Source organism: Amphichorda felina (assembly GCF_050947745.1).
Source record: "Amphichorda felina strain 45539 chromosome Unknown scaffold_4, whole genome shotgun sequence".
In the NCBI taxonomy this organism is placed as follows: Eukaryota; Fungi; Ascomycota; class Sordariomycetes; order Hypocreales; family Bionectriaceae; genus Amphichorda; species Amphichorda felina.
The window spans coordinates 1,903,120-1,920,358 of record NW_028145046.1 but is presented as its reverse complement, the minus strand read 5'-3'; the positions used below and the strand labels follow the sequence as shown (position 1 = coordinate 1,920,358).

The 17,239-nt window shown below is 55.0% G+C and overlaps 6 protein-coding genes across 6 annotated transcripts; 1 reads left to right on the top strand and 5 right to left on the bottom strand.

Annotated features, from left to right (window-relative positions):
* Positions 1-74: 74 nt before the first annotated feature.
* On the bottom strand, positions 75-1,960 carry ACO1O0_004384 (amidase signature domain-containing protein; the record flags this gene model as incomplete). The annotated part of the gene is made up of 5 exons (XM_083193824.1): positions 75-473; positions 534-1,035; positions 1,092-1,159; positions 1,217-1,600; positions 1,676-1,960. The coding sequence occupies 5 exons, from the start codon at positions 1,958-1,960 to the stop codon at positions 75-77; spliced, it is 1,638 nt and encodes a 545-aa protein (XP_083050772.1).
* A 465-nt stretch (positions 1,961-2,425) lies between these two features.
* On the bottom strand, positions 2,426-3,340 carry ACO1O0_004383 (acyl-CoA N-acyltransferase; the record flags this gene model as incomplete). Its single annotated transcript, XM_083193823.1, has 4 exons — positions 2,426-2,758; positions 2,836-3,075; positions 3,168-3,219; positions 3,279-3,340. 4 exons carry the CDS (start codon positions 3,338-3,340, stop codon positions 2,426-2,428), a joined length of 687 nt encoding a protein of 228 aa, XP_083050771.1.
* A 339-nt stretch (positions 3,341-3,679) lies between these two features.
* On the top strand, positions 3,680-5,493 carry CDC37_2 (hsp90 co-chaperone Cdc37; the record flags this gene model as incomplete). The annotated part of the gene is made up of 4 exons (XM_083193822.1): positions 3,680-3,777; positions 3,819-3,930; positions 3,968-4,098; positions 4,491-5,493. 4 exons carry the CDS (start codon positions 3,680-3,682, stop codon positions 5,491-5,493), a joined length of 1,344 nt encoding a protein of 447 aa, XP_083050770.1.
* A 418-nt stretch (positions 5,494-5,911) lies between these two features.
* ACO1O0_004381 (uncharacterized protein) lies at positions 5,912-6,916 on the bottom strand (the record flags this gene model as incomplete). Its single annotated transcript, XM_083193821.1, has 1 exon — positions 5,912-6,916. The coding sequence occupies one exon, from the start codon at positions 6,914-6,916 to the stop codon at positions 5,912-5,914; it is 1,005 nt and encodes a 334-aa protein (XP_083050769.1).
* A 2,401-nt stretch (positions 6,917-9,317) lies between these two features.
* ACO1O0_004380 (CFEM domain-containing protein) lies at positions 9,318-10,259 on the bottom strand (the record flags this gene model as incomplete). Its single annotated transcript, XM_083193820.1, has 5 exons — positions 9,318-9,389; positions 9,445-9,783; positions 9,844-9,890; positions 9,943-10,123; positions 10,179-10,259. 5 exons carry the CDS (start codon positions 10,257-10,259, stop codon positions 9,318-9,320), a joined length of 720 nt encoding a protein of 239 aa, XP_083050768.1.
* A 3,703-nt stretch (positions 10,260-13,962) lies between these two features.
* RNR1 (ribonucleotide-diphosphate reductase subunit RNR1) lies at positions 13,963-16,840 on the bottom strand (the record flags this gene model as incomplete). Its single annotated transcript, XM_083193819.1, has 4 exons — positions 13,963-14,006; positions 14,060-16,559; positions 16,611-16,768; positions 16,822-16,840. The coding sequence occupies 4 exons, from the start codon at positions 16,838-16,840 to the stop codon at positions 13,963-13,965; spliced, it is 2,721 nt and encodes a 906-aa protein (XP_083050767.1).
* Positions 16,841-17,239: the final 399 nt, after the last annotated feature.

Here is a 17,239-nt window from a genome sequence, read left to right as displayed (position 1 = left end):
GAAAGTGACCCTGTCATTTCATGTGGACTCATCTCATTAGATAGTAAATTACCATGTAAGTGATAATAGTCTAACTACTTTCTACCCATGGCCCGCTCGATCTCCGCCAGCGCCGCGAGGACCTTCTCGTCGTGCTCCCGACGCCCGACCAGCTGCAGACTGACCGGCGCATCGAGGTACTTTGCCGGGTCGTACATGTCGTAGACAAACTTGTCCTGCTCGTTCTTGGGGACGTAGTCAGCGTCCTTGACGTCCTTCTCCTGGTCAACCGTCGTGACCGGGAAGACGGCGGCCGGGTAGTCGAGGAGGTTCCACTGGGCCGTGTAGCCCCAGTACCGGGACTGGTCATGGGGGGTCGCGGCGCCAAAGGAGGCAGGGCAGAGAATCACATCAACCTCGTCCTCTGCAGTGCTGCCGGTGTTGGTCCACGCCTGGGCATATGAAGCTCGGTATGCGTCACGCCGACGGGTAAGCTAGGGATCCTGTTAGAACTCATCACTCGTCTCCAGGGGCCGGGTCCAGATATGTCTTACCTCCCATAGCTCGTGCTGGGTGTGGTTCTTCACTGTGGGCTGCTCGTGGATGATGAACTTGGTCAGCGGAAGGACAGGCTCGCCAGCAGACTCGAGCAGCGTCAGGGCCTCCTCTCCGCCATCGGGCCAGTACATGGCCGAGATAATATCCCAGGCCTTCTTGTGGTCCAGGGGCACGCAGTCCCAGTCCACGACCTCCATGCCTGCCTTGCGGCACGCGTCGGCCACCTCCCTCATGGCCCTGGTGATGGGCGGATGGGGCTGCACGACGCCATCCCACCACTGAACCGCCACCTTGAGAGGCTTGGTGAACTTGTGAGGCGTCCACTCTCGGATGGTCAGGGACGGGTCGATCCTCCACGGCTTGGACGCCAGGGCGACCTTCATGAAGAGCTCCAGGGCCTCCCGGTCCACCGTCATGGGACCCGGGGTGGAGAAGATGACCTCCTTGCCAACCATGATAGCTCGGCCGCCCATTACCGAGATGCGCCGCAGAGTCGGCCTGTGCCATCATCAGTCAGTAAACACGGCCTCAACTTCATAGTGGTGAGCCCTTACTTGAAGCCATAGACACCGACGTGAGCCGATGGGCAGCGGATACTCCCGCCGATATCACCACCAACGCCCTGCTCACAGTCAGCCACCCATCCATAGGTTGCTCACATCACTACCAAAAAGCTCACCAGAATGCTACCCCGCATGCCCAGCAGCGCCGACTCGCCGCCACTGCTGCCCCCCGGCGTCAGGTTGCGGTTGTACGGGTTGACGGTGCGGCCAAACGTGGGGCTGATGGTCTCGAGGTGCATGATGAGCTGGGGCTGGGTGGTCCTGGCGTAGAAGACGCAGCCCTCGCTCCACAGGGTGTCGTAGAGCAGGTTGGAGCCGTGGGGCTTGCCGATCCAGGCGGCGAAGGAGGCGTGCGTCGACACGTTGTCGCCCACCATGCCGTGGTGCTCCTTTGTCGAGATGGGCAGCCCGAAGAGCAGGCCCTTGGGCTCGGGGAGCGAGTCGAGGTGCTTGGCCCGGGCGATGGCCTCGTCCCACAGCAGCTCCACGAGGCAGTTGGTCTGCCCGCTCATGTCAGCAAGGCATAATGTTCTTTATGAGATGAATACAATGGAGACGGGTGAGCTGGGGCTTACCGCGACCTGCGCCAGTGCTGCTCGTCGCAGGAAGGCCCTGGTCACCTCCTCGACTGAGATCTTCCTCTCGCGCAGAGCAGCCAAGAGTTCCACCACGGAGAAATTCTCCGTGATTTCGATCTCCCGTGCAGTCAGCACCTCCTTGGCCAGGCCCTGGGAGTTCAGAGGCAGCTCATCAGGGATGCCTCGCAGCGCGGGCTCGACCTTGGCGAGGGAGGCGTCCCTCTTGGCCAGAGCCCACGCAGCCCTCTCCTCGAAGGTGGTGCCGATGTTGTCGTCTATCATATTGCAGTGGTGAATTCAACTTTGATTTTGAAGTCTACTACACATCTAAACCGATATCTTAAGGGGGTGAATCGGGGCTTTTGATGTGGGTTGAGTCTCCCAGGAGTCCCAAGCGGGGGTGAGGAGGCATCTCCGCAACTAACCGAATAGTGGCAGGTAGAAGCGAAATACGGCTGGAGTCGCCTCTACCTTATGTCAGCGCCCTCGCCATCACCTACCTAACCTACATGCTTTCAACAATCTAGTCATTGATTTATCCTCACCTCGAGGCCGGAGAACGGACCGAGGCGAGCAGCGCATTATCGCGCGGTAATAGAACGTCGCCGTCTCACTTACACAGCTGCGATTGCGGGGCTGAAGACAAAAATCTTGGGGAATTCAATGTATTACAACAGAGGCTGAGGCCGCTAACAGTAACGCCCCAGACCCGAATGCCGGTCCCAATACGAGTACAAACAACATAGCCTATCTCCCATCGCTAGGCTCCGCATTAGGCTCTCTCATCATGGTAAAGAGGTTGATGGCGTCGCCGTCGTCATCGCAGACCATCTCCTTCTGGAATTTGAACCCCAATCGTCCGTAGATGGCCATGTTGGGGACATCTCTGCTGGACTCGAGGTAGCACTTGATGCCCTCGGCATCGGCCTGATCTGACACAACCTTCATCATCTTGGCACCGACTCCCTTGCCCTGTGCCTCGGGGAGGACAACCATGATGTTGAGGAAATAATACCCCCTCGGGTCGGTCCACAGCTCCTCCTGTGCCTTGGCCTGTGCATCCTTCCAGATGTAATACCGCTGTTGACGGCCGACGTGTCAGAATCGTCTACGCATGACAATGGGGCCGGAGGGGGGGTTTGCAAGCTGGGACTTACATTGACTTTGAGACCTCCCCGTCCGTACCAGAGGTTCATGCCAACCTGGCCAGCCCAGAGCCGCCAGCCCTCGAGCCAGTCGTTCCACGACGGGGGCTGGCCTGCAGGCTGGGGACGGAGCCACATCGCCACGCCGATGACCTTGTCGCTGCCCTCCTCCTTGGCGACGTGGAAGATGCCATTGCGCATCCCCCATCGCATGCGGAGGGCTAGCGATGCATGGTTCCTCTCTGTGTTGAACTATCTGCCCCGTTAGCTGATATCTCAAAGGCATGCAATGGGACGGTAGATCCCATTTGCAGTCGTCAATGGCAGGGCAGCCTAGTACCGACCTTGGAGTGATCGTACACCCACACATTATATGGGTCTCCAACAAAGGCCTGCCTACGGCGCATGTCAGCATGGAACTGTGTGCCCCCAGACGGAGACCGTGCACTGCTTACTGGACTGCCTTTACGGCGCCATCGATATCGGCTTCGGTGATCTCTGTCACACGGATCGTCATGTTGGGAGGTAATGGGTGCTATGGCCTGAAGCTGGGTAGGTCGCGTGGTAGGGATAGCCTGGTGTGATTCTGGACGGGCCCTCCATAAGTGAGGCTCCTTATGCTGAGCCTGGTGGGATGTTAGCGACGGGTGTCCCCTGTGGTAGAGTGGGAGCGGGAGTCCACGTGAACTAACTGGGCGTGACAGCGAGAATCGGGGTTCCGGGCGGTCGGGGACATGGAGTCGGGGGCGACTCGGGGCGCCGCGCCCCCCCTTTCTCGATTGAGCAAGTCCATCCGAGGCCGATAAGCGGCGACTCCATCGGGCCAATCAGCTCTTCCAATCCTGACTGGAACGGCATGTTACGTAAGCTGCAATCATGGCATGCTACCCTGTACCTGCTAACGCTGGGCCAAGCCCGAGTTCGCGACCCGGAGAGGCCCATCATCCCCATCATGTACGTCTCATGTCAATGCTGCTCATTTATGTTCTCGCAAGTCCTGAGGGAGCATCTCATCTGGACATGGTCCGCGACACGGGCGTGTCCATGGTCTGGATCAACGCCCGCTGCGACCAGGGGTGTTCACACCTGTCTCTGTATGCAAACCTAGTAATTAAGAGTGCCAGCCTGCCCCAACTCTGCACAGGACGATGTGGGCGTTGGGATCGGATCACTGCAAGATCCCGGCAACCTTTGGGAACATGGGGGAAACGTGGTTGAGGTGATTGCCACGTGGTTGGGCGAAAGCATTGCGCACCCACGGCCACTGGCAGCCAGGTATGTAGTTTGAATGTGGTGTAGGTGCCTTTCTGGTAGCTCTATCCGTAGGTGCTAGTAGTAAGTTCATGAGGGAAGGCCACGCCCCCCATCCCAGCTGGGCGAGAATACCCTTGAACAGTGCTGAATCCTTTACCTGCTGGGTGATGACTTCCCAGTGAGGTGTGTGTTTTGCAACTGACAACATTACGTATCTCTTGTAAGGTATATTACCTTGTTTAAACAAGCTCCAACCAACATCCAACATCCAACATCCAACCTCGGCTGTCAACAACACCTTTACTTTGTATCCACACCACATTCCGGCTGGCACCATAGTCAAGATGTTTGACTTTGATCAATTGGCATGTTTCCTAACCATCCCCCTTGTCAGATCAGGCACTGACTGCCAGCCCCACCCAGGAAGCGTTCGGGTTCAAGCAAGACCCTGACATTGATTTTTGCTCTAACGACGATGAAGATCCCTCTATCAGGGAAAAGAAGAACCAGAAAACGCTAAGGGAGGACATCGCATCGATCAAGTACAAGCGCATCATTGACAGCACCATGATCAACCGCCTGTCCACCCTGCTCTCCTTCCTCGAGTCACACCCCCAGGGCGCCAGCGACACGACAGCCGGCAACGCCGCCGATGCCGTATTTCGTGCAATCACGGTGCTGGTCCCATGGGACCCCAGGGAGGATCAACCGCCAACACTCCCCAAGTGTGTCAACGACGGCAGGCCCGTGCCCACCTTCTCAAAATTAATATTGGAGGTTCTAAACCAGGCAAACAGGACAGTCAATAGAAAGAAGGTGCAGGGTAAAAGGCGCCGTGAGGTCATGGTAGAAGAGCTCCACAAATGCATCCAGAGAACACGCGACTCGCAGGCAAGGTCAGCCAAGATGCTCGCCAAGCTGGAGAAGGCAAGCCTCGCAAGCAGGAATCAGGACGCACCATTGTCCCCCAAGGACAGCGGTAGGAGGGCCCGAGCATCCACGCTGTCGGCAGCACCGGCGGCATCGGCACAAGGGATGATTTTTGCCCAGATCAGGACCTCCAGCTACCGCTCCAGCTACGAGTTCATCGCCTCGAATCCTCGGATCCTCGCTGAAGCCGAAATATACGGTCTCCTTCTCGAGGCCCTCAAGATCGCGGAGCAGCAGGGCGACTACGCAGACCAGTTGTGGCAGTTTACACACCAGGCGCTGCTGCTCCAGACCTGTCGCCTGATCGGCCACAGCGGCATACGACGGTACTTCGAGGATTTGACAGCGCTGGGACCCAAGGCGCGACAGTTATTCCAGAAGGAGGTAGCGGGAAAATGCGAGGAGATTCGGAAGACAGCTCAGAAAAACGCGGCGGAACTCGCTCCGGTGGAAAGGGGCATAGACGAGATCAAGATTACCATATAGCCCTTGATGAGTTAGGGCTCCATTACCGACGTCTAGGTCCCTCCCCCCGGCAGAGAGCGATGATGAGACAGTCAGGAAAGCCAGGGCGATTTTTTCAATGGGTTTCATAGATACGAGCATGCTCGAAGATGAGTAGCCGAGGACGGATGATGGGAGCAAACCACACCAGTAAGCGGGCCTCAGTAGCAAATGTCTATTCTGTTTCTGGCTGTAGACTGTAGTCTCTGGGTTTTGCTCCGTTATGGATATACAGAGTCTGGACCCACCGCCATTGTGGGGTTACCAGATCAGGAACAAGACGCATGGACCACGATGTGCCATTGGCCGAGGCCATATATGCCATATTATACGGATACTAGCTACCAACTAGCTACTACTATATTTGCCCATCGTGTGAGATGCATACATGGTATCTAGACTAGACGTCTCTGCAGGTCAGAATGCCCACATACTCGTCAAGATCAACCACCCATCCCGGGTTGACATTGGGGCGACGGAACGGATTCGCCCAGTCTCGATACTGCGACAGCTGCGCCACAAAGCACGCTGCGTTGCCATACATCCCTGGCCTGTCTTCCCACACCATCTCCCTCCGATCCGTCTCCATGTATTCCGTGCCGACGTCGCTGAACACCTGACGCGGCAGCTCCCACCACGGCGGAATGTCCGGCGTGGCCGTACTTCGGTCGATCAGCCACACGAAGGCCGCTATGCGTTCATGCACCGCTGCCATCAACAGGCGGATGAAGAACCCGCGGACACCCTCTTCAATGTACAGATGCATCAGGGACAGTGGCATATCGGCGCTCCAGCACGGCTCGTACTCCACCGCCACGTTGCGCACCGGTCCCAGGCCACGCACCACCGTCCTGAAGCTCAGGTGCACCCAGATGTCCTCCCAGCTGGGCTCCGAGCCCCAGTCCTCAAAGGTGAGATGCAGGAGGTCCACCTCTGGATCGACCGTGACGCGCCGGGTGGGACCGCGATCTGCCGCCGTTGCCAATGTCGGGAAGCTCTCCGAGACGGATGTATCGTCCCAGTAGGTGCACCATGACTTTACGTACTGGCAGTGTTCTTCGAACTGCCTCGTCATGATGTTCCTCGACTCCCAGCACGCTGCCCAGAGGCCGACATCCCAAAAGTAGGCAGATGTATTAGCACGACCCCTCGGAGGCCAGGGGTTCGATACAAGGGGGCCGATGTTTGGTACGGCCAGCATGGCGGAGCCAGGAGCAGGGGGGTGGAGCGGGTCGGGGGGTACCAGTGCCTCCAAGCCGCCTTCTTCGAGTGCGTCTCCCTGGCTGATGACAGAGAAGTAATACACGCCACCGGTGCAACTGGACGACCGAATTGCAAACTCCCAGATGATAAGCCGAAGCTCGTGCGGCAGTCTGAGAAAAGGGTGGAAGGTTGACGGTGCCATATTTTATGAGTACTTAGTTATGTCTTTGGTAAGTCAATAATGTTTTCGTGTAGGTAGGTAACTGCGGAAGAGTTTTTGTGAGTGTCTGTGTTTACCAAGAACAAAAGACGACGCACAGACATGTAGGGGTGGGCTCTATTCTATATGTAGGCGAAAAGAAAAGAGGCGACTTGGTCTTAGTTTCCCCATCAGTGGGAACATCATACTTCATATTTCCAAGCCACAGCCCTCATAGACACCTGGTCTCCCCATCCATGGGAATATCATACTTTACATTTCCAAGCCACAGCCCTCATAGACACCCGGTCTTCCCCCATCAATGGGAATATCATGCTTCATGTTTCCAACCCATAGGTGGCCAACATGGAACACCTGGTCTTTTGCCAGGAAATCCACAGTATGCATCTTATACATTGGAAGGCACCTCACGCAGCACAGAGCCCCACCTTGTCCATGATGGAAAGTAATAGAATATCAATCCGAAACGACACCTTGAGGGACCGCGATTTGTGCAGCATTACTTCGTTGCCTATGCTCGTGTTCTCTTATATAGCAACCTTGAGGTTATCCTGAGGTGAACGCCAAAGAATTATGTTGGCATATCCGCGCAATATATTCCCAACAATAACACGCCTTCCACTTGCAAGATAATGTACAGGACATCATGTAATGGACAGACTATAAGTCACACCCCTTCCCAGCGGTGAGCCTTGACAACATAGGCAGATCTTTACATTAGTACTCCAGGATAAACCTCTATCCCCTGTTCCGTTGAAAATAACTTGCGATTCTACTGGAGAACTTTTATGCCGATGTCTCTTGAACTCTGAAATGCCGATCTTGACGCCTCTGTCGAGCCAAGAGAAGTAATCCTAGACCGAGTTCGCAGCCCAGTTTGTCTGCCGCAACTATGCCGCAACTAAGCTAGCCGTTGCGTGACAAATGATCATGTCCTGAAGCTCAATAGGAAGACAGCTGAGTGTGGTCAGCTGTGGCTCAATGCTACAGGTGCTGGCTGTCCAGAGAGTCATGTCGATAGCGGTGTCGGATGGAGGAGTGCCATCAAATAGCTTCTCGGATTTCGTCCATACTAGCCCGTCCCCGGAGGTTTTGCAAAGAACGACCTGCCGAACAGTCAAGATCGCATATACCACCGCGTTGGCTGTAGAGTAGCCGAGAAATGGTTGGTTTTTCGCATGGTGTCGCACCATTTCAAGCCCCTCCCAGCTATCCTGGGCTAGGACAAACCAAGACAATCCGGCCCGGACGAAAGTTTCCTCGGTTGTCTCCCAGCTTGGCAGGTCGGCTAATCGAACGTATGGTCCTCCGTTAGAGATGTGTTCAAATCCCATACGTTCTAGTAGAGTGAATTCCATTGTTGAGATCCACATCATGGCATATGCCAGCTTCATAAAAGTCGTGGTGTTAATTTGTCGTCGAATAAGGTGGCACCATGTGTAGGAAAAGTCTCGAAGGATTTGTGTGATACCAGTTTTATTTTCGTTTTTCGCCGTGTTTACCAAAGGCAAACACGGATTTCTGCGTCTCTTTTAATTTATGGTGTTGAAGCGGTCCTGACTCGGCAGACAGGGCCATCGGTTCGGGGATGGAGCGTGTTATTGCTTTTAGTATAAAACATTTTATTTGAAGTTGGAGCTGTCGTAGACACGGGTGCCTGGTAAGCAAGCAAGGAAGAAGACGCTCAAGAGAGCTGTAGCAGAGGACGGAGAGAGTGAGGTGGAGGTCGAGGCGGGAACAGAGGAGTTAGTAGCTGAAAGTCGACGGTACAAGGCAACTGGGGGGGTGGGACGCGGTCGGGCTCTTTAATGCAATTTCTCAATTACAACTCAAGTTTTGCAAACCCTTGTCGCATCTATTTTTTACGTATCGCCAAACCCTCCGACCAACACTTGTTTATATATTGAACCAGCAATTGTTGGCATTTTGGATCATACACACTGAACAGTCAATCGAGAAGGTGAGGATTACTAGTGTATTAAATTATGTCTCAGGAGAGATGAAGCATCCATGCCACCTTCGTGAGGACATCTGCGGGTATCGTGTGGTGCCATCTGTGTCTCGCATCCCCCCTATCAACCTCTGCTCGCAACGTTTCAAAGATCCTCCATCTCGACATCAACTTGCAAGGGCCCGAGTTCACTCATGTAATTTGTGACTTTGATCAGAAGACATGAACAATCCTCTCGCATCAACCTTGTGAGCCCCCCCTGACAATACCCATCCTACCTCTCCTCCGCCACCCACCAACATCGTCCTCTCGTGGACCTCCAGAGAAGAAGATGCGGAAGGCTTGGCTCAAGATCGAAAGGTAAAGGGGTATTATGTGTCAAAGAATGTGTGACATGAACATCATAAGTTTGCTGAAGGCCTATGGGGCCATTTACAGCATCAGGGCGGCGAGACCGGCGGCGGCGATGATACCAGCGGAAGCAGCAGTACGCTGGGGCATAGCCTGTCTTTTTGTTAGTTTTAAATCGTTCAGCATTTGAATAACTGGAGCAACTTACAGCGCCGGGCTCGGTTGTGGTCGTAGCGGCGCCATCACTCTCAGTGGCACCACCGGTCTCGGAGCCAGCCTCAGTATCGGTCTTAGTAGCATCTCCAGTGCCGGTCTCAGAAGTCTTGGCACCGCCAGTGCCACTCTCAGTGGCGCTCGTGGCCTTGGAGACACCGCTGGTTACGGTGCTCATGCCAGGGGTCTCCGAGCCAGCAGCGGAGGTCTTGGTGCTGAGGGTAGTGACAATGGTAGTTCCGTCGGAGGTGATAGTGGTGACCAGGCCACCAGCGCCACCAGTAGCAGGGGAAGAAGTGGAGGCCGAACCTGTGTTACCGCTACCACCAGTAGCCTGAGAACCGTGTTAATACAATGCCGGCCGGACGATGGGGACAGCTGAGAGAGTACTCACAGTGGGGGACCCGTCAGTGGGAGCATTGGTAATCTCGACGCCAGCCTCTGGTGTATTCGGTCAGCATAGCCACAACCACCCCGATATCCTGTAACTTACTCTCACAGATCTTCACACCGTACGCGACAACGGCACCAGCCTTGTCCGAACCGCAAGTCTCGGCAGAACAGTCACGGAGACCGTAGGCGAAGTCCTTGTTGGCACAAAGGCACGCAAGATCTTTGGTGGCACAGCCCAGCTCAGAAGCCTTTCCGTTCATCATGTCGTTGATGCAGAAGTGCTAAGTAATAACCAGTCAGCGAGTACCACATATAGTTCCTAGCCAGGGAACTTACACCACACTCCGGGACACCGGACACCTCCTGCGCGGCTACAAGGGCAGCAAGCGCGCCGAGGGCAATAGCAACAGTCTTCATTTTGAGGATAGGCTGTATCGAGTTCAAATCTAGCTGAAAAAGCGAGATATTAGTGACGAGCCGCGAGAACAAAGTTTTGAACAGCCGCTTGCAAGTTGAGAGAAGAGAAAACGAAAGAAATGATTGAGGCCAAACCCGAAGACGTGAATTCGGAAGCCCAAAAGCAATCAAGGGACGTGACTCGGAGATGAGCCAACCTCGAGAATTTCAGCTGCACGAAAGCCCCGGTGCAATTTCAATTGAGGGGATGCAATACTGTGTACGGTGCGGATGGGGGAGTGACGTGAAGAAAATTAGGGGATGAGCGCGAGCGCGCAAGCCGATCAGGTTAACAATGGCGCGCGCTCATCGTCGCCTGGTCCAGTAGAGATATGCGTGCAACTAGGTAGAGAATGGGACGTCCCGACGAAGGAACGGAAGTGAAGCGGAAGCCTTACATACTGGTGTTTGTCTGTATGGATGCGCAGGGAGCTTGATACTCTTGTGATGTGTTGGAGGCGAGGAGATGGTTGAGAGGCAGAGACGAGAAGAGATTTCTGTGGTGATGAAATAGTCAGAGGAGAGAAGTCGCGAGGTGAGCAGAGGCGGGAGAGGAGGGCGGAAGGCTTTAAGGGAGCCAAGGTGGAAGATGGAAGGAGCAACGGTCATGCCAGCCGTGCCGGCCGTGCCAGCTGTGACGGTCCGTCAGGTAGGTACCTGGTGGTGCTCCACGCACAGGTTGTGGCCCAATGCCGTCACTGGCAAGCATGCACCTGCAAAGTTGCAGCACTTGGTTGCTTGCTCCCAGTTTCTCGGAGCTTGCTCCTGCCCTCACTTGGCGATCTGCCTGATCTCCGGCCAGGTGGAGTCTTGGCGTGCTCACCCACCGGCACCTGCCTTACCGCTCTTGGACAAGTTGGAAAGCACCGTGGTAAACGCGTCTCCAACCTGCGACAATCAAATCTCAGGAACCACACCTTGGCGACTTGCCCTTCGATACGGCTGAATCCCCAAGGGCGACACTACTGCTACTGCTCGTACGTAGTACTATCCCTAAGAACATCCATTCGCTACATTTCAAGTCCTGCTTCGATCTCAGGAAGGCGTCCGATATTAGTTACTAGGTAGGCAACAGCACACCACACCAATCTGTCCGTGACGTGTGTACACGTTTCTGCCGCTGCCTGCCGAGAGGAAGGTTCTGCTGGCCCAACAACGGCAACTTTCTGTTCCCTAGAAATTTGCGGCTCCAAGGACAGACAGTCAGGCAAGGCTGTGAACAAGGACCACGCACGCGGTGACTGAGCCTGGGCCCTTTTGTCCGAGCGAGAGATGATGACGATACATCGCGGGCAGTGGCTGGCGGATTGTGGCGGGGGAAACAGGACCGACCTGTTTCCCGAAATTTGTGAGACACAGTTTTGGTCGTTGAACTCTGGCACGAGTGGCTGGTTATCCACAACGTCGAACAGTTGCTTTCGGGTCCCGCACCTGTTCATGTGTTTTCTGAAGCGGTCAGCAAGTTTTTAGAACACAAAACTGCCATGGATACGAGCATTTCGTCTCCCCCTGCCTTGTCGGTTGTTGTTTGGCAGCTGGAGAGGCGGGGAAGTTTCTCGATGAGGTCAAACTGAGCTTGGTAGCAACACGACTGGACATCCCTGATTGGCCAATGGACCCAGTTGTTGCTGCTAGGTCACCCAAGCAAGGACGGCTGCCCGATGACTTGGCATCACCCCACCATTCTCTCCAAATTCTCATTGCTTGGTGGCTTTCTCGATTCTGGTCGCCACGGGAGATCGGGCTTTCCTTCGATTGCATCAGACGCAGGCATTGCATTAACATCAAATCCTGAATTTCGCAACGTCTGCATGGCGGTAGGCACCCGTGTCCATGTTCTTCATTGTTCCTGTTTGCCGTCTCCACTATGTTAGCGAGAGCTCGTTTGGAGATTCCATACCCGTTGTTTGCTCGGCTGTCGTCAACCCCGTCGCCTCGGCTCTACTCGTAGCAAAAAAATTGAGGCTGGGCCCAAGCCTCCAAGTCCAGCTGGGGCGACTTGTTGTTGTCCATGTTGCACCCCCATGTCCAGCTGGAAAACATCTGAGCGGCGCGGGACGAGGGGTTGATCAGCATCTTCGTCGGCCAATCGTGAAAGCTCCCGCGCTCCATCTCCAATTCCTTGGTGCCCAGCCCCTGTCAGTTGCTGCCACCAACGTTATCGAGTCCACCTTGACTTCCAAGGTTGCGTTTTTCGACCTCCGTCGTCATGAATTTCTAATGATGATGAACCAGCCCAGACTCTAGACATCGTCCACTGCTGCGGCCACGGCTTGGCCGCTCGTAGACTTTAATTTCCTCTGTTTCTGCCCCGGTGTTCAGCTGTCCCCGTTTGGATGGGGAGTTTTCTGACATTCGAGCCCTTGGGTCCACCGGCTTTTTGGGTTGTTTTCGGTCCTCCCTGCTCAGATCCCTCGGATGCCAATATTCCATGTCATGGGGTCCAACAGAGGGAAACTAATAACAATGGATGAGCACTGAAGTGTCAGACTCGAATCGGCCAAACTTGGCCCATCGAATAGAATCTCTTCTCGGAGGGCCTGAAGGATTACTGAGCACTGGCAGAGTACGTAGCATGGATGCCCGTACCCATGCATGCGGGATCGGTGAATCTGTCATAGGTTTTCTTGATTCAACAATTTCCCCAAAAGATCCCAAAAGGTGGAGAGCACCGGCGGGGTTCCCACGTCATGTAATACTTAGATCGTGTCGTGTTCCCAGCAAAAGTCATTTGATGACCACCTCAATTGTCTTCTCAAAGCTCTAGCATATTCGTTCTCCTTGAACCGCTATGAACGACTCCTGACTTTCGCAGCCTCATAGTCACAGACTCACAGTCAACGAGCCACCCCGCATGGGCTCGGCATCTCTGAGACCTGCATCTCCGTGTCTCACGTCTGAGCGGGGGAAGTCTCAGTCATGGTGAGTCGGGTCGGGTTGCACGCAGAAAGTCGCCCGCTCGTGGAAAAACATTCACGTACTCGTACGAGTACGAGTACCTCATACTCATACCCGGCCACTGGAAGTCTGCCGTGTTTGCATTGGTACAAAGTACTACGTACGAGTAACATCTCCGTGTCTTCTCGCTCCATCTCAAAGCTCGTTCGACTCGTACAATATCAATACATAATGCCTGGATAGTGTTACCTGTGTACGAAGTAGACGAGGTGCAACATGGAATGGGCCTTCCGGAGTATAGTATGTCAGGGATGTGGCGGCATTTATCTGAACATCAAGCACATGTGCCAGAAGCTCCTTGCCTTGCATCAAAACGCGTGAATCGAACGGGCATGTCTCAAAATGTGGCACTACTAATCCCTGCAGCGACTCGAATGGACACATCACCAACAGTTACTGCACACTGAACTTCCCTCATCCTGAACTCTTATCATTGATTTACAGCAGCTATATCTTTGCAAAAGCAGACCCAAAAACGACCATAACCCCAACAGTTCTCCCGGATGAGCACAATTATGGTCTAGTACAGTTGACCATGCGCCCAACGGGTATCATGTAAATACAGTAGGTAATAAAGGAAAGGCAGAGGGGGGTTGTTATACAGGAGCTCTTTTTTGTTCTCCCACCCTCTGCAGTGTTCAATGCCCATGCCATCATGCACATCTTATCATCCATCAGTATCCGCAGTCATCCACCAGGGACCTGCTCAACCGCTGCACATAACACAGGACTCGGGGTTCTCGATGCTGCCTGCAAAGAACAGTTAGTACATGTGTTTCATAAATAGAGTTGGAGATACTGACAAGCAACGACGGCATCGGAATAGATGTCCCGCTCGCGATCCTCGCTCTCCTTGTCCTCAGACTGATTGCTCTTCTTGGCAGGGTCGCGCAGCTCCTCATCCTGCACCTTCTCGGCAGGCTCCGTGGGGAGTGCCTTGGGGCTGCCTCCGTCAGCAATGTCGGCCTTCATAGTGGCCGACTTGTTGGGCGAAGACACGACGCGCTTGCCCTCGGTGGATCCAAGGGCAGGTGGCGGTGTCGTGGTGGGTGTCGGGATGCCGTTGGAGCTGAGAGAGCTCCCAGTGCTCTCCTTTGCCACGGTAGTCCTGGGGACCGCCGATGGGGAGGACATGTAGCTGGTGCCGGAGGGAGGAGCGCGCTTCTTCATCGGGCGGTCCTTGGCGACGGTATTATCATCAACCTTGAGGGCCTGCTGGTCGACGGTGAACTGGATGGGCGCCGCAGCGGCTTGAGTACGCAGGTAGTACATGCCCGTCTTGAGACCTAACTTCCATCCAGCGAAGTGCATGCTCGTGATCTTGCCCATGGTAGGGTCCTTCATGTGGATGTTGAGGGACTGGGACTGGTCAATGAAGGCACCACGATCGGCGGCCATCTGGACGACCTGGCGCTGAGAGATTTCCCAGACAGTCTTGTACAGAGTCTTGATGTCGCCGGGGATATTGGGAATGTTTTGGATGGAACCGTTCTCAGCAATGATGCGGTTCTTCATGGCATCAGACCACAGGCCAAGCTCGACCAGGTCCTTGAGCAACCAGGGGTTGACGACCTGGAACTCGCCGGCCAGGACACGTCGGGAGTAGATGTTGGAGGTGTAGGGTTCGAAGCACTCATTGTTGCCCAGGATCTGGGACGTGCTGGCTGTAGGCATAGGTGCGACAAGCAGGGAGTTGCGGATACCGTGCTCCTTGACCTGCTCCTTGAGAGTGTCCCACTCCCAGAGATCAGAGGGCTTGACGTTCCACATATCGAACTGCAGAATACCCTCCGAGGCAGGAGAACCCTTGAAGGTCTGGTAGGCACCCTCCTGCTGGGCTAGCGCCACCGATTCCGTGAGAGCAGCATGGTAGATGGTCTCAAAGATCTGCTTGTTGAGCTGGCGAGCCTCGGGAGACTCGAAGGGCATGCGCAGGGCAAGGAAGGCGTCAGCAAGACCCTGAACACCAAGGCCGATGGGGCGGTGGCGCATGTTGCTGTTACGAGCCTCAGGAACCGGGTAGTAGTTGACATCGATAATCCTGTTAAGGTTACGGACAACGACCCGAGTGACCTCGTGGAGCTTCTTGAAGTCGTAGCAACCCTCGTTGTAGTCGACATAGGCCGGCAGGGCAAGAGAGGCCAGGTTGCACACGGCAACCTCATCAGGAGCCGAGTACTCGACAATCTCAGTGCAAAGGTTGGAGCTGCGGATGGTACCTAGGTTCTTCTGGTTGCTCTTGCGGTTGCAGCTGTCCTTGTAAAGCATGAAGGGGTTTCCAGTCTCAGTCTGGGCCTCGAGGATCGAGTACCAGAGCTTCTGAGCGCGAATGGTCTTGCGGCCGCGGCCCTCGCTCTCATACTTCTCGTAGAGAGCCTCGAACTCCTCACCGTAGCAGTCAGCCAGTCCAGGGCACTCGTTGGGGCACATGAGGGTCCAATCGCCGTTCTTCTCCACACGCTTCATGAAGAGATCAGGGATCCAGAGGGCGAGGAAGAGATCACGGGCACGGACCTCCTCCTTGCCGTGGTTCTTGCGGAGATCGAGGAACTCGAAAACATCGGCATGCCACGGCTCCAGATAGATGGCGAAAGCACCAGGACGCTTGTTGCCACCCTGGTCGACGTACCGAGCGGTGTTATTGTACACACGCAGCATGGGGACGATGCCATTGGAGGTGCCGTTGGTGCCGGCAATGTAGGAGCCGGTGGCACGGATACGGTGGACATTGAGGCCAATGCCACCAGCGGTCTTGGAGATCATAGCGCAAGTCTTGAGGGTGTCATAGATACCCTCGATGCTGTCGTCCTTGATGTCCACAAGGAAGCAGGAAGACAGCTGGGCCTGAGGAGTACCAGCGTTGAACAGCGTGGGGGAGGCGTGGGTGAAGAACTTGTTGGACATCAGGTTGTAGGTCTCGATGACACGATCGATCTTGTCACCCCAGATGCCGACGGCAACACGCATGATCATGTGCTGCGGACGCTCGACAATCTTGCCATTAAGCTTCAGCAGGTATGAACGCTCGAGGGTCTTGAAGCCAAAGTACTGGTAGTTGAAGTCCCGGTCGTAGACAATGGCCGAGTCCAGCTCTTCCCGGTGGCGCATGACACACTCGTAGGTTTCTTGTGAGATCATGGGCGACGGGCGGTCGTTCTTAGGGTTGACGTAATGATACAGATCACTGACGACCGAAGACCATTGCTTCTTGGTCTGCTTGTGGAGGTTGGAGACGGCGATACGGGCCGCGAGGATGGCGTAGTCGGGGTGGGTGACGGTCATGTATGCAGCAGTCTCGGCAGCCTAGAGGTTTTATAAGCATGAGGCCAAGCAATGGGGAGAGAGTATACATACAAGATCGTCTAGCTGGATGGTCGTCACACCACCATAGACACCAGAGATGACCTTCTGGGTGATGGCGACAGGATCGACATGCTCCGTGTCGAGACCGTAACACAGCCTCGAGACACGGGCAGTGATCTTGTCGAACTGAACGCGCTCCTGGCGTCCATCTAGATGCTCATTAGCCCAGGCAATGTCGTGAAGCAGAAAAAATTCCACGCACCGCGCTTCCTGACGAACATGGCGACGACTTGTGAATGGGGCGCCCGAGGAGGCGAGGGGGGCGATGAGAGAGAAAGCAAGGCAGTCTCTTCTTTGCTGCAGCTGTTGCGTGAGGTATACAGATGCAGGAATGCAGAACGGAAGGATAGAGTCCGTAATGGGGTGCTTGCTGGTAAGGTCCTGGTGTTGAGTAGAGAGAGAAGACGTGTGTGCCGATGGTGGTGGAACAGGTTCTTTATGGAGGGGTGCGCGTGCTGGACGCGCGACGCCAAATTTTAGCGCGACAACAATCAATCAATGGCACGGTCCTGCCCTGCAACCCATTAAAGTCGGCGGCTGCCCCTCGGTGCTCTCGCGTTTCGCCGAGTTGCCAAGCTTCCCTAGAGGTTTTCAATCCGGGTCAACTTGGGTATTTGAAT